This window comes from Mizuhopecten yessoensis, unplaced genomic scaffold (genome assembly GCF_002113885.1).
Source record: "Mizuhopecten yessoensis strain PY_sf001 unplaced genomic scaffold, ASM211388v2 scaffold5209, whole genome shotgun sequence".
Taxonomy (NCBI): Eukaryota; Metazoa; Mollusca; class Bivalvia; order Pectinida; family Pectinidae; genus Mizuhopecten; species Mizuhopecten yessoensis.
Genome location: NW_018405934.1, coordinates 120,543 through 137,375, shown reverse-complemented (window position 1 = coordinate 137,375; position 16,833 = coordinate 120,543). Strand labels below are relative to the sequence as shown.

General features: G+C 36.4%; 1 protein-coding gene across 5 annotated transcripts in view; it reads left to right on the top strand.

The window, feature by feature from the left end:
* Positions 1 to 10,747, top strand: part of LOC110450413 — a 70,799-nt gene extending 60,052 nt beyond the window's left edge. For 4 of the 5 annotated variants that reach the window (XM_021497904.1, XM_021497906.1, XM_021497907.1 and 1 more), the window contains 7 exons: positions 894 to 1,054; positions 1,629 to 1,797; positions 1,966 to 2,042; positions 2,304 to 2,501; positions 3,087 to 3,168; positions 4,912 to 4,995; positions 7,915 to 10,747. In XM_021497904.1, coding sequence (XP_021353579.1) covers positions 894 to 1,054; positions 1,629 to 1,797; positions 1,966 to 2,042; positions 2,304 to 2,501; positions 3,087 to 3,168; positions 4,912 to 4,995; positions 7,915 to 8,007 — 864 coding nt within the window. In that variant the 3' untranslated portion in view covers positions 8,008 to 10,747. The remainder of the gene's footprint in view (positions 1 to 893; positions 1,055 to 1,628; positions 1,798 to 1,965; positions 2,043 to 2,303; positions 2,502 to 3,086; positions 3,169 to 4,911; positions 4,996 to 7,914) is intronic. The other variant, XM_021497908.1, reaches the window with a different exon arrangement.
* Positions 10,748 to 16,833: the final 6,086 nt, after the last annotated feature.

Genomic DNA, 16,833 nt, shown 5'->3' with positions numbered 1-16,833 from the left:
CTTCAAACTTCACAACAAGGTTAATTACCATGAAAGCTCGGACAAGTTCGATAACCGCCATTATCCGACCATAATTTGTGGAGTTATGCCCCTTGGTTTCATTAATGCGATGCATGCGTTCCATGATGTTGTATTGCACTCATTGATCTACCAGTTATGTTGAATGATTTCTCTTTTAATATCAATTACTCACAAATACTTCATATATTTCAATCATACAAACAACTGCTCATTCAATGTGTGGCGGGCGTATTATATACCGCTCGCGGTAACCTTGTTACCTATGACTTCTCTAACACATTTATATATCATTCACACATTAATGCACTGTAAAATGATATGCAGGCATTACTGAAATTAAAAACTAACAGCTATAGCATTTGGTTTTTATACAATATATCTCAAAATGTTTTAGTTATAATTTATACAGCAACCTTACGAAAATATATAAAAACTAAATCGTGTTATCTTGGTTTATTTAAAACCATAATTAGGTTGACTATGCCAACATGTGTAAGGTAAGATCATTTGTTAATTATTGATAACTGCAGTTATTATTACTATATGCTCAACAAGGTGAGTACAGATTACAGATTCACACGCAGAAACTTTCTAAATGGACAAAATTGCTGTGAACATATTTCATTCACCTTACCCCATATTTGAGATATGGGATGGGGGAGATCTCCCTCATTAGAGGTTTCAGCGGTTGACACCTATGCTTTCCAGAGCTTTGGAGAAACATACACCATGAACGCACCAAGGCCCAGAAGATATTAGTACAATCTGGGCCCGTGTTCATGAAATTATTGATATTCTCATGAAATTAAATATTTTGGAGAAGGTCTCCCTGATATAGAACACATAGATTGTATTTGTTTATGTCACAATAGGTTGGACTGAAGGCTGCCGAGGAAGATTCTAAGACGAGGACCAGTGAGGAGGTTGCAGGGAGGAAGCGAGTGCTGGCAGGGCCCACTATCCACGAGGCAGCCCGGGCAGGAAGCCTGGCACGCGTACAGGAACTACTACAACACTACCCAGAAATGAAGGAGTAAGGCTTTATTACACGTTACTGTATATATAATACTGAACTAGTTATCACAGCTCCTTCTAATATGTAATAAACAGTTTAGAATTTTCACAATTTGGTACAGATATTCAGAATAAAGTTACTAATAAATTTGATACTCAGTATACAGTTAATCGGTCTCTTTGTAGTACATGTATATATACACCTGTTAGAAGTTGTTTTATCATAAGAATGTTTCTCTATACATTACACTTGAAAGTAATTATTTCCTCACTATTTTTGTACAATTCTGTTTATTTTTTAACAAAAATCATACCGAGGTTCAGAACACAAATATTCTGAGCATTCTATTACTTGACCTAGTCTGTCTGATATTTAATATTTGAGGGAGTTGTTGCCCCTTTTTGAACCTGTTTCCGCTCTTTTTTCATTGAGTATAGTTAATATTCAAAACAGAAATACAAAAGATTAATACTCAGGATTTGTTTCTTATCATACTTGCCCTGTTTTACAAAGGATGTTTGAAACAGTTTCTGTCAGACAAGGCTTTTTGCTTCTTTGATATTCTTGTTCTAAACCCACACTTTTCCACCAGATCGAAGGATGAGAGTGGGCGTACACCATTGCACCTTGCGTCCACAGACGGCCACATAGATGTTGTTAAGTGGCTGGCGATCGGAGAATCCAATCTAAACCTGGAGACCCCCACTGGTTATACTGCCATGCACCTGTCGGCCATGAACGGACATGTCAACTGTATGATGGTCAGTAGTCCTTGTGCCATGTTTGTTTTCTATTATGTATAAAAGCAAACTTATAGGATATCAGGGTTTTCATACACACTGACAAAATACTTTATCAATTGAATTTGATTAAGTTATGAATGCAAAAATCTTGACTGAAATCAAATGTCTGTAATGTCACTCCTACAGATCCTGTTTGCTCTGGGGGCCACCATTTCTGTGAAGACCAGCGATAAGAAGACGCCATTGTACCTGGCCGCCATGAAGTAAGTTAATATGATGAAGAGAAAAAATGTCTGTGTGAAGTCTCCATCATAAAGTACAGAGAGAAATGTGTTACACAAACAGTTGTCCATAGTAACACTATAATACAGCATTGTATTACATGTTCTAGTGTCGTCTCAAATCACAATACAAATCAATGACAATGGTAATTCAAAACATGTTCGCAAAGTTTTAGATATACTTTGTATTAACATTTTGTCCAAGTGACTACTTTAATACTGTGTGTGTGTCTAAACTCTCAGGGGCCATCTAGAGTGTGTCAAGTGGCTGATTGCCAACAGAGCACACTTTGACACAGTAGATGACATGGACAGGACACCCCGAATGGTCGCAGAAGACTTTGGACATCGAGATGTTGCAGATTTCTTAAAGGCGTGTGAGAATGAGATGAATGATCCCAACAGTGGCTTTGCTCAGATGAGGACTACAAGCAAGCTTGGGTGAGTGTTTTACAAGGTCCAATCACTGATGAGGACTACAAGCAAGCTTGGGTGAGTGTTTTACAAGGTCTAATCTCAGATGAGGACTACAAGCATGCTTTGGTGAGTGTTTTACAAGGTCCAATCACAGATGAGGACTACAAGCAAGCTTGGGTGAGTGTTTTACAAGGTCTAATCACAGATGAAGACTACAAGCAAGCTTGGGTGAGTGTTTAACAAGGTCCAATCACAGATGAGGACTACAAGCAAGCTTGGGTGAGTGTTTAACAAGGTCTAATCACAGATGAAGATTACAAGCAAGCTTGGGTGAGTGTTTAACAAGGTCCAATCACAGATGAGGACTACAAGCAAGCTTGGGTGAGTGTTTAACAAGGTCCAATCACAGATGAGGGCTACAAGCAAGCTTGGGTGAGTGTTTTACAAGGTCTAATTCTCATGTAGGTGCTGCTTCCCAATCCTATCGCTAAATGGACTTTGTCAACATCAATCTCATTACGATTTGTGCTTTTAATGTTTTTTGGAAAGTAGTCACCAAAGATGTTTACCTTGTAAAGTCTGACTTGATTGATGGTTTGTCCCTTTCAGCCCTGGAGGTCTACAGACCATAGAAGAGGACTCCAACTCTTCCATTAGTCAGGAGGACAAGACGTGGCAGGACGACAAAGATGTATGTACTAGTATCTGTATTGGCGAGGTCAGGGGGATTAGTGGACTTAAATGACAGCATTTCTAGTTTACACTGTTACAGAGAAGAACAAAACAATTATTAGAAAACGGGAAAATGGGTATCATGAAATATGTGAATGGTAAACAAGGAAAATAAAACAAAGGGACCTTATGTCAAGGTTAAACAAAACAAAGACTTTATGTCAAGGTTATACAAAACAAAGGGACCTTATGTCAAGGATATACAAAACAAAGGGACCTTATGTCAAGGATATACAAAACAAATGGACCTTATGTCAAGGTTATACAAAACAAAGGGACCTTATGTCAAGGATATACAAAACAAAGGGACCTTATGTCAAGGTTATCCAAAACAAAGGGACCTTATGTCAATGTTATACAAAATGATGGGACCTTATGTCAAGGTTAAACAAAACGAAGGGACCTTTTGTCAAGGTTATACAAATGAAGGGACCTTATGTCAAGGTTAGACAAAACAAAGGGACCTGATGTCAAGGGTACACAAAACGAAGGGACCTTTTGTCAAGGTTATACAAAAAAAAGGGACCTTATGTCAAGGATATACAAACAAAAGGGACCTTATGTCAATGTTATACAAAATGATGGGACCTTATGTCAAGGGTATATAAAACGAAGGGACCTTATGTCAAGGTTATCCAAAACAAAGGGACCTTATGTCAAGGTTATACAAAACAAAGGGACCTTATGTCAAGGTTATACAAAATGAAGGGACCTTATGTCAAGGGTATACAAAACGAAGGGACCTTATGTCAAGGTTATACAAAACAAAGGGACCTTATGTCAAGGTTATACAAAACAAAGGGACCTTATGTCAAGGTTATACATAATGAAGGGACCTTATGTCAAGGATATACAAAACAAAGAGACCTTATGTCAAGGATATACAAAACATAAAATGATTCAGAGTGATATCTGGTGACGAGAAGTTCCATTACGTAGAAATGATCTTTGTATTAACAACATTAGTTGGTATCCTGACACTGTTAGCTGTTGTGTGGACTGTAGTATTACTGATTCACCTTTACTCTCAATGCTCAGGTTTTCAGCCTTATATGATTGATGTCAAAACACAGCTTCACCTGTTCATAAAGAAAAAATCTCAGTGCTTGATATTTAATAATGATAACTGAAGGACTGATTCAGAAATAAATTTAATATGTAGAATATCTTAACTTTGTTACTAAACGATAACAGTTGGAAACCTACCGACTGATTTATATATTCAAGTGGAATAAGTGTGTGATACATTCCAATATGAATTTAGGATCTGTCTGGTAGTCAAGTGAGCCAGAAACGCCATATGTATGGATAGACTTGTGACAAGTGTGAGCTATAGGGTTATATACAGCTGTCATCTCTCTGTGTTCTAAGGCTTACTTTACCTGCCCTGGCCACAGACGCAGCAGATCTGCCTCGCTAACTCAGCAGCCGCTGATTCTCTAACTTACAGGCTTCATTGGTTTGTAGTGATTTTAGCTCGTACTCATATGTTGTTTTACTTGGTTTAAAGTGTTCAGCTTGTTTATTTCAAAGCAGATTCAAAAGTAAACATTTTACAATAAAAGCTTTGGGTGACTTTCAGATTTATAGAAACAAACATCTTCAAATAGTCCTCTGTATCAACATAGTTAAACCAAGTACAAACACTTCTTGTGTTGTGTGGCCTGCAGTCTCCTATGATTGGAAGCTTATTCTTTTACAGAATTACTCGGACAAGGCTGGTGTGGGCAGTGACGGTGGGTCTCAAAGAGCGAAATCAGCACGCACTGTTCACAGAGAAAAGGAGGTCCGTTCACACCAATCACCTCACACCTTACACCTTTCTTCTCCATCTCCATAGCAACATAGATAGTAATGGTTAGGGGACATCATCAGCTATTGGATACTTTTCTATTAAAGGCAAAAAGTCATAATCGTAACTGTTTTATGAGACACATACAGATCTGACAATCATAATTAAATCCCCTGACGATGGTAAACTGTTATCCTTATGGAGCTAAATCAGTTCAGTTACAATAACTTTAACACAAATTTGTCTTAAAAATCAGGAAATGAAATATTGCAAAGCATCGACTTTTGATGTAGGTCAAATACAACTCCTTGACAAAAAAAAAGAGTGTACGATTCCATTCACTAGTGTTTACTTCTCCCATTATCTGAACAAAGTTGATCTTTCAGATTTGGATGATTATGGTTAGTTTTGTTACTTTGTGATGATATACAGGATGAGGTCAGTGTTTCCATTGCTGATGTATGGTTATCCCCTGTAATCTCCCCAGACATTACAACACTCTAGCTGTTGTTACACAGATGTCATCACACACGATACACCTTATATTACTGATGTATGGTTATCCCCTGTAATCTCCCCAGACATTACAACACTCTAGCTGTTGTTACACAGATGTCATCACACACGATACACCTAATATTACTGATGTATGGTTATCCCCTGTAATCTCCCCAGACATTACAACACTCTAGCTGTTGTTACACAGATGTCATCACACACGATACACCTAATATTACTGATGTATGGTTATCCCCTGTAATCTCCCCAGACATTACAACACTCTAGCTGTTGTTACACAGATGTCATCACACACGATACACCTAATATTACTGATGTATGGTTATCCCCTGTAATCTCCCCAGACATTACAACACTCTAGCTGTTGTTACACAGATGTCATCACACACGATACACCTAATATTACTGATGTATGGTTATCCCCTGTAATCTCCCCAGACATTACAACACTCTAGCTGTTGTTACACAGATGTCATCACACACGATACACCTAATATTACTGATGTATGGTTATCCCCTGTAATCTCCCCAGACATTACAACACTCTAGCTGTTGTTACACAGATGTCATCACACACGATACACCTAATATTACTGATGTATGGTTATCCCCTGTAATCTCCCCAGACATTACAACACTCTAGCTGTTGTTACACAGATGTCATCACACACGATACACCTAATATTACTGATGTATGGTTATCCCCTGTAATCTCCCCAGACATTACAACACTCTAGCTGTTGTTACACAGATGTCATCACACATGATACACCGAATATTACTGATGTATGGTTATCCCCTGTAATCTCCCCAAACATTACAACACTCTAGCTGTTATTACACAGATATCATCACACACGATATACCTAATATTACAGATGTATGGTTATCCCCTGTAATCCCCCCAGACATAACAACACTCTAGCTTTTGTTAAACAGATGTCATCACACATGATACACCTAATATTACTGATGTATGGTTATCCCCTGTAATCTCCCCAGACATTATGGTTACCGTTACTTTACACAGGAAACAATCCCTATCAAAACATCAATACCAAATGTATTCTTAGTTTTAATTCTTCCTAAATGTGTTTTTTTAATCCAGTAGAAAGTCACTGTAAGTTTATATTGATTTCCGAAGATGTAATCCACTTGAAATTCTGTCTTCATCACCCATTACAATGCATGAATGAAAAGAGAAGAATCACTTCAATGAATCACGTAGTGTTATTTAGAATGGTTAACAATGTTTCAGTAGGAGGTAACTACACCTTAAAATTATGTAAACAGCCTGCTTTCCTATTTCATTTTACCTGTATCTATGAATCTTTCTCCTTTCTGTACCCATCTTCACAGTATTTACCTGTAATCAAGAACAACACTGTTGTTGTGTATTACCTGGTTAAATGTCTTACCAGATTACCAAGTGCTTAAACAGCTTGTTTGGTTTAATATTTTTGCATATTTTTGTATATTTACTGCATTTGATGGAATTTCAATAAAAGTTTCATGGATTCAAAATTATGATAACTACAGAAAAACTCTACCTGACTGATTCTGATACCATGACCTTACCTTAATGGTAATTCATGTGAACTCATGCATTTATCTCAACTCTTCAAAGTTAAATGTGAAATGTTTTCACACATTATTTATGTTTTAGATATTGATTCACTCAGTGTAATTTAGAATAGGTATCATTTCGGAGTCCTTATAGTACATACCAACAGTGATACAGGTTGTCAGTGGTTAACAGGTTAAAATGTATTATGAGAACTGTAAAAGGAGTAACAGAATGAGAGTTTTAGAACTTAATCCTACCGTAACATTGACGACTTTCTACTGATGCTATATATACAGTAAGTGAGTAATTGATGGATAACTTTATATAACTTGTTCAGATGTGTTTAACTATACAACTCGTTAGGATGTGTTACAGGGAGTGTGTCCATCAACCAGTAAATATACATATACAGGATACTGATGTGAACTCAGAATGGAAAGACATATTGCCTGTGTTTTCCTGGCTCCATAAAATACAAGTGTAAAATAGTATTTTCTAGATATGAATGAACTGTATGTAGGTGTTTTATTAACTTCCGTGATGATTGGTTATAATGTGAATATACAATTCTTGTTATTTAATTATCAATTTGAAGAAGTCACTCTGAATCTTTTGTCTCGGACTCTTCCTAGATCTGTGTAATGACCTCTTGTTGAGGAAACTTGACATGTTGATACACGGCCGATTTAACCGACATATTTCTACGCAAACGAAACTGTTGACTCATTATATATGTTTGTATATGTTCTGTTACAATGTAATTATAGAAATTTTATTTGCTTACATTCTGAAACCAGTCCATATAATAATTTCATTTTCTTTTTTAGACGAAGAAAAAGATTTACGAAGAGCAACATCAAAAAATGGAAGAAAGCGGAGACTCCTTCCTAGATAGTATTCGTCACGAGTTTGATACATGACCTGAACCATGATCTACAGTTGCATTAGATACCTCTATTGGAACGTAGCGGTCACTTTCTGGACACTTGCTTATGCAGTATGAGGCAACTGCAGGTGCTGCATTGTGATATCTATTGAACTTTGACCTTTAATGTTGACCTCAGTTACCCGAATGACCAGCAAATTCACACAAGTAGTGTTTGTACTGAATTGTTAAGAACACAAGTGAACCAGATTGTTATTTTTGGTAGTTTTCAGATTAGCCAGTGTATTTTTGTTACTGTAAATCAAGGAGATATTGATAGATGTTTTGTTACTGTAAATCAAGGAGATATTGATAGATGTTTTGTTGATGTGGTAATGATAAACTGTATATGTAGTCAGTTGTTAACGACTCCTCTAGCGGGAATTTCCCTTTAGCCCAGGGTCGGTAAGTTCAGGACTAGATTTAGCCCTTAGCTTCAGTGTCTTGTAGAGGCACTGGATATGAGCATGTTATGTTGGTATGAAATGAAGAATAAACTGGATATATAGGCTTTGTTTAAATAGCTTATTGCTGTGCCCCCCTCCCTATCCCTCCTAAAACATATGTTGATTTGTAGTATATATATATATTGTCTGACTGTGATACCTGTATATTCCAACAACTCTAGCTTTACCTGATTATAACAAGTATTAAGATGATTGGTTTTATAGGATAGGTAAGAATATCTCACATTTTTACACTCTGGTACCTCCATTTGTTTTACTTAAATTTGTATTCATTTTTACCTGTTTGTTAGAGTTTTGTCAGTAATATACATATATAGTATCACAGCTGTGATATTACACGGGAATTGGATGTCTCTATTTGTGCCATATTTGATCTAATTAGCGTGCAGGTATTCCAGAACCTATGGGACAGCTCCTATGAAATATGTTTATGTCAGCTTTAGTGATAGAATCTAGCTTCACATAGTCAGTAATATTTACAGAGGGAGCTAAGGGAGATAACAGCGAGATGTAAAGACAGCCTAAAGAATGCTAATTGGGTCGAATGTAGTACAGGTCAATTATTAGGTATAGTATGTTTTATTTGATATCTGTTTTTAGGTGCAGGGTATGGTTGATTAGGATATTAGTTATTTTATTTATACTTTAGAAGATATATATTTACTTTAAGTCTTATGAACTATTTCATTGCAAAAATCTAAGTATGTATCGTTATAATTATATCTAATAGATATGTTCTGAGGGAATCTTAAAAACAAGGTTATGATGGGTAATAATGATGATAGATTGATGTTACTGATAATAACCTCTACATGGTGTACACATGTTCAGGTAGAACATACATTAATCAACGCTGCCAACACTTGTCATTCTGCTTATTTAATACTTTGTTTTTAAGTGTATGCTAATTAAATTTCACTGTTTCATGTAGGTTTGTTAATAAATGATCGTGTAGGGTGTGTTATAGGACATCGTCCTCTAGGTTAAATATACATATTTTTGAAGGTGTCACATGGCATTTTCATTCTCCATCATTTGTTTTTGCTATTGATATGAGTTATAACGATATTAACCCCTTAACTTGTAATTCTACATTCTAAGTTCTTTTGTTGATGATAGCATTTAAAATTATCTAAATTTTCAAGATAAATAATTTTCAACTTGTAACAAAAAGTATTTATATGAACATATATTTTCCAGTCCATAACTATTTTTCGTACATTATATATGTGCATGTATTTGTTAATGAAGCGGAATTGTTTTATAGGGTTAACATCAACAAATGCTCATTAAGTGCTCCTTGATATTCTTGAGAATACATATTTTTTTAAAACATTGTTAAAGATGTAAAAAATTGAACTTACTATTGAAAGTGTTAACACTTTCAAAAGTTAATTGTTTTATGACAAAACAAATAGCTTTTTTTAACATTAGTGCATATGGTATTACATATTCTATTGGGCACCATATCTGTGAAGTAAATACTGTATGAAGTGTTAAATAGTGTACCTAGTATACAAGTTATGGAGTTGTCAGCTGTCATATTGGTTATTGTCTTCAGTTTCTATTAGGTCTACTCAGTTATGATACAGATTAAAACAATGTGTCATCAATTATAAAAAATGTTAAATCCCTACATCTAACTGCATTTTGGTGCTGATTGTGTTACACTTCAAGAGTCAAGGGTAAATCTATAGAGAATTGGAATCTTCTATCACTTGTTTTTCTCTTGCATAGAGAAGCGTGTCTTGGTAGGTCTATGGCAGTGTGACTGAGGATTGGTAAATAACCATCACAGCCATGTGACTGATGATTGGTAAATAACCATCACAGCCATGTGACTGGATTGGTAAATAACCATCACAGTCATGTGACTGATGATTGGTAAATAACCATCACAGCCATGTGACTGTGGATTGGTAAATAACCATCACAGCCATGTGACTGAGGATTGGAAAATAACCATTACAGCCATGTGACTGTGGATTGGTAAATAACCATCACAGCCATGTGAATGTGGATTAGTAAATAACCATCACAGCAGTGTAGCTGTAGATTGGTAAATAACCATCACAACAGTGTGGCTGTGGATTGGTAAATTGTCACCACAGTGGTGTGGCTGTGGGTTGGTATAACGGAATCAGTGTGACTGTGGGTTTGTATCTTGAAGTCACACGCTGTAGTTACTCCTAGGAAATATAGCTAAACACTGTCTGATTTGCTAGAGAGATGCTTTAACTCTAGATATGGAATAAAAGTAATGCTACATTATGGAGTTTGGGTTTTCTTTGACCAGTGTTATTTGCACAACTACCACATATACCATAGATGGTCACTTGCATGACTTTTTGAAAAAAACATATTTCAGAAGAAGCACTTCATACAAATCAGCTATTGGTAAAATATCATTACTGAAGGTATTTTGTTTCTTCAGAAGGTTTTTGAGTATTTCAACAAATTTGACATCTTTGACCTTGAATAAGTACCACTCATGCCACAAAGCTACTGGCTTAATATCACCACTCCAGTCTACTGGCCTAATATCACCACTCCAGTCTACTGGCCTAATATCACCACTCCAGTCTTCTGGCCTAATATCACTACTCCATCTACTGGCCTAATATCACCACTCCAGTCTACTGGCCTAATATCACCGCTCCAGTCTACTGGCCTAATATCACCACTCGAGTCTACTGGCCTAATATCACCACTCCAGTCCTCTGGCCTAATATCACAACTCCAGTCTACTGGCCTAATATCACCACTCAAGTCTACTGGCCTAATATCACCACTCCAGTCTTCTTGCCTAATATCACCACTCCAGTCTACTGGCCTAATATAACCACTCCAGTCTACTGGCCTAATATCACCCCTCCAGTCTACTGGCCTAATATCACCACTCCATTCTTTTTGCCTAATATCACCACTCCAGTCTACTGGCATAATATCACCACTCCAGTCTACTGGCCTAACATCACCACTCCAGTCTACTGGCCTAATATCACCAGTCCAGTCTTCTGGCCTAATATCACCACTCCAGTCTACTGGACTAATATCACCACTCCAGTCTACTGGCCTAATATCTCCACTCCAGTCTACTGGCCTAATATCACCAATCCAGTCTTCTGGCCTAATATCACTACTCCATCTCCTGGCCTAATATCACCACTCCAGTCTACTGGACTAATATCACCACTCCAGTCTACTGGCCTAATATCACCACTCCAGTCTTCTGGTTTTGCAGAAAAAGTTGTTGGACTATCAAAGTATTTTGACCCCTGCAACCTTGGATATGTTTCAAGGTCATTTCTGTTATAAACTTTATAGCACTCCGTCCAGCAAGTCACTGGCCATTGTCATTACTCCAAGCCTTTTGGTTCTTCAAAAGAAGTCATGTAAGTATTTTAACAAGGTTGACCCTTGTGACCTTGAAAATGGGTCAAAATCATTTCCCTTCGCAATGTAGCACTCCATTCCATCAAGCTCCTCAGTGAATGTCGATACTCTAGGTATTTTGGTTCTTCAAAGTAAGTCATTTATAAAATCTTATTTGACCCTTATAACCTTGAAAGTAGTTCAAAATGTATTTCTTTTTTTTAATACAAACCTTATTTGGCTTTATCCCAGGAAACTATTAGCCAAATATCATGACACTGTCACTGAGACTTCTGAAGAAGAAGCTGTTTTGAAGAAAAATTGACAACAATGGATGCCATACCATAGCATAACCTCACTTTGCCCTATAGGACAGGTGAACAAATAAAACAATATCATATCTTTTGTCTGGTTGATTGTAAATATCTTTAATAATAAAATAATCATTTAAAACTTAAAAGAATTACACAAAATAACATTATAATTCCTTTAATTTGAAAACAAGACAGAAGTTAGTGGGAATAGGTGTACAACTTTGGAAAAACAATGAGATTAACTTTTTAAACATGTCCATGTAACAGTCCTATACCCTACTGATGTGTCTACTTCAATGTTTAACATGTCCATGTGTCCTATACCCTACTGATGTGTCTACGTCTATGTTAAACATGTCCATGTGTCCTATACCCTACTGATGTGTCTACTTCAATGTTAAACATGTCCATGTGTCCTATACCCTACTGATGTGTCTACTTCAATGTTAAACATGTCCATGTGTCCTATACCCTACTGATGTGTCTACTTCAATGTTAAACATGTCCATGTGTCCTATACCCTACTGATGTGTCTACTTCAATGTTAAACATGTCCATGTGTCCTATACCCTACTGATGTGTCTACTTCAATGTTAAACATGTCCATGTGTCCTATACCCTACTGATGTGTCTACTTCAATGTTAAACATGTCCATGTGTCCTATACCCTACTGATGTGTCTACTTCAATGTTAAACATGTCCATGTGTCCTATACCCTACTGATGTGTCTACTTCAATGTTAAACATGTCCATGTGTCCTATACCCTACTGATGTGTCTACTTCAATGTTAAACATGTCCATGTGTCCTATACCCTACTGATGTGTCTACTTCAATGTTAAACATGTCCATGTGTCCTATACCCTACTGATGTGTCTACTTCAATGTTAAACATGTCCATGTGTCCTATACCCTACTGATGTGTCTACTTCAATGTTAAACATGTCCATGTGTCCTATACCCTACTGATGTGTCTACTTCAATGTTAAACATGTCCATGTGTCCTATACCCTACTGATGTGTCTACTTCAATGTTAAACATGTCCATGTGTCCTATACCCTACTGATGTGTCTACTTCAATGTTAAACATGTCCATGTGTCCTATACCCTACTGATGTGTCTACTTCAATGTTAAACATGTCCATGTGTCCTATACCCTACTGATGTGTCTACTTCAATGTTAAACATGTCCATGTGTCCTATACCCTACTGATGTGTCTACTTCAATGTTAAACATGTCCATGTGTCCTATACCCTACTGATGTGTCTACTTCAATGTTAAACATGTCCATGTGTCCTATACCCTACTGATGTGTCTACTTCAATGTTAAACATGTCCATGTGTCCTATACCCTACTGATGTGTCTACTTCAATGTTAAACATGTCCATGTGTCCTATACCCTACTGATGTGTCTACTTCAATGTTAAACATGTCCATGTGTCCTATACCCTACTGATGTGTCTACTTCAATGTTAAACATGTCCATGTGTCCTATACCCTACTGATGTGTCTACTTCAATGTTAAACATGTCCATGTGTCCTATACCCTACTGATGTGTCTACTTCAATGTTAAACATGTCCATGTGTCCTATACCCTACTGATGTGTCTACTTCAATGTTAAACATGTCCATGTGTCCTATACCCTACTGATGTGTCTACTTCAATGTTAAACATGTCCATGTGTCCTATACCCTACTGATGTGTCTACTTCAATGTTAAACATGTCCATGTGTCCTATACCCTACTGATGTGTCTACTTCAATGTTAAACATGTCCATGTGTCCTATACCCTACTGATGTGTCTACTTCAATGTTAAACATGTCCATGTGTCCTATACCCTACTGATGTGTCTACTTCAATGTTAAACATGTCCATGTGTCCTATACCCTACTGATGTGTCTACTTCAATGTTAAACATGTCCATGTGTCCTATACCCTACTGATGTGTCTACTTCAATGTTAAACATGTCCATGTGTCCTATACCCTACTGATGTGTCTACTTCAATGTTAAACATGTCCATGTGTCCTATACCCTACTGATGTGTCTACTTCAATGTTAAACATGTCCATGTGTCCTATACCCTACTGATGTGTCTACTTCAATGTTAAACATGTCCATGTGTCCTATACCCTACTGATGTGTCTACTTCAATGTTAAACATGTCCATGTGTCCTATACCCTACTGATGTGTCTACTTCAATGTTAAACATGTCCATGTGTCCTATACCCTACTGATGTGTCTACTTCAATGTTAAACATGTCCATGTGTCCTATACCCTACTGATGTGTCTACTTCAATGTTAAACATGTCCATGTGTCCTATACCCTACTGATGTGTCTACTTCAATGTTAAACATGTCCATGTGTCCTATACCCTACTGATGTGTCTACTTCAATGTTAAACATGTCCATGTGTCCTATACCCTACTGATGTGTCTACTTCAATGTTAAACATGTCCATGTGTCCTATACCCTACTGATGTGTCTACTTCAATGTTAAACATGTCCATGTGTCCTATACCCTACTGATGTGTCTACTTCAATGTTAAACATGTCCATGTGTCCTATACCCTACTGATGTGTCTACTTCAATGTTAAACATGTCCATGTGTCCTATACCCTACTGATGTGTCTACTTCAATGTTAAACATGTCCATGTGTCCTATACCCTACTGATGTGTCTACTTCAATGTTAAACATGTCCATGTGTCCTATACCCTACTGATGTGTCTACTTCAATGTTAAACATGTCCATGTGTCCTATACCCTACAGATGTGTCTACTTCAATGTTAAACATGTCCATGTGTCCTATACCCTACTGATGTGTCTACTTCAATGTTAAACATGGCCATGTGTCCTATATCCTACTGATGTGTCTACTTCAATGTTAAACATGTCCATGTGTCCTATACCCTACTGATGTGGCTATATTTCGCTGTAAAAATCTTTTAAAACTTATATTTATGTTTAAAAGCTTTCATTGCAAATACATGTACAAATGATACATCAACACTCCTTTAAGAAAAGAGATTTATTTCCCATCAATTATTAACATGAATATTTTCACTATATGTTTGTTTTACAATGTCAAGGCACTTTGTCATTGATGTACCTGGTAAGTTTTAGTGATACACATTGTGAGCAGTGAATTTGATATGTTGGTGAATATTACTTAAATCATCAATAGAGCATAGTTAGTATGTATTACTTGTATTAACAGGTCTATATTATAATTTTTGTAATTGACACATTTATTGGAAATGAAAACAATGACACATGCATAAAACAAAATATAAGCACTATCCTGTCTGACATAAAACTATAATTAAACACAATATGAGCATTTGAGTGAGATACAAACATTGGATATTCAATAGGAGTGATATACAAACATTGGATATTCAATCGGAGTGTGATACAAACATTGGATAGTCAATAGGAGTGAGATACAATGTTTGTATCTCACTACTATTGAATATCCAATGTTCGTATCACACTCCTATTGAATATCAAATGTTTGTATCTCACTTCTATTGCATATCCCATGTTTGTATCTCACTCCTATTGCATGTATGTAGGGACTTAACGTGTACACATACATGTATGTGTACACTTAAAGTCCCTACATACATGTATGTGAGATACAAACATTGGAGATTCAATAGGAGTGAGATACAAAAATTGGATATTCAATAGGAGTGAGATACAAACATTGGATATTCAATAGGAGTGAGATACAAAAAAGTATACCACAAAGTAACAGATATTTCAAGCCATAATTATTATTCAATGAAAAGAAATGATCTCACATGTTTGAATGAGACACGCCATTGTACAAGGGGACATACTGATACAAAACATCACAAATTTACATGTTACAATGGAAACAAACAAAGTCACAAAACCTACAAACTTTCAAACTTTTTTTCTACAATCTTGTTTTCACGTATAACAAATGAATGAAGAATGAATGGAGAAATCTGAAAGCCAATAGTTTAGAGAAATGATGTTGACCGAGTATCTGTAGAAGGAACGGTCAAGGTTCTAGCCTTTGTGTAATCTTGCAATGAATGGAATTTCACCTAAAGCTATCTAGATTGGAATTATGACAGGACCTTAAAACAAGAGGCCCAAGAGGGCCTGTATCACTCACCTGAATATTTAAGCAGTCATAGCAAAATATTCTCATTAAATATTATATTGCACTAAAACTATTTCCCTCGCAAACTTTGTTGGCTTCATCTGTTGAAACTACCAGCAAAATATTATTATAAGATTCTATGCTTCTTGATTCTTCTTCAGAAGTTGCTTGACATACTTTTCCCCGTGATCTTGTAAGTAGGTCAATGTCATTTTCCTTCTCAAATTGGTTAGCTCTATTCCAAAAAGCTACCAGCCAAATCTTATGATTCCATTCCTTTTAGTTCTCAAGAACAAATCCATTAAAATGTTGTTGACCTCTGTGACCTCTAAAGTAGGTTGAGGTCATTTTCATTTGCAAACTTTGGTGAGCTCTATCCCGGGAAGTCACCAGCCAAATATTATAATTTTATGCCTTTTAATTCTTCAGAAGAAGCTGTTTGAACTGTTTGACATATTTGAACGCTGTGACCTTGAAAGTAGGTCAAGGTCATTTTCATTCGCAAACTTTGTTTG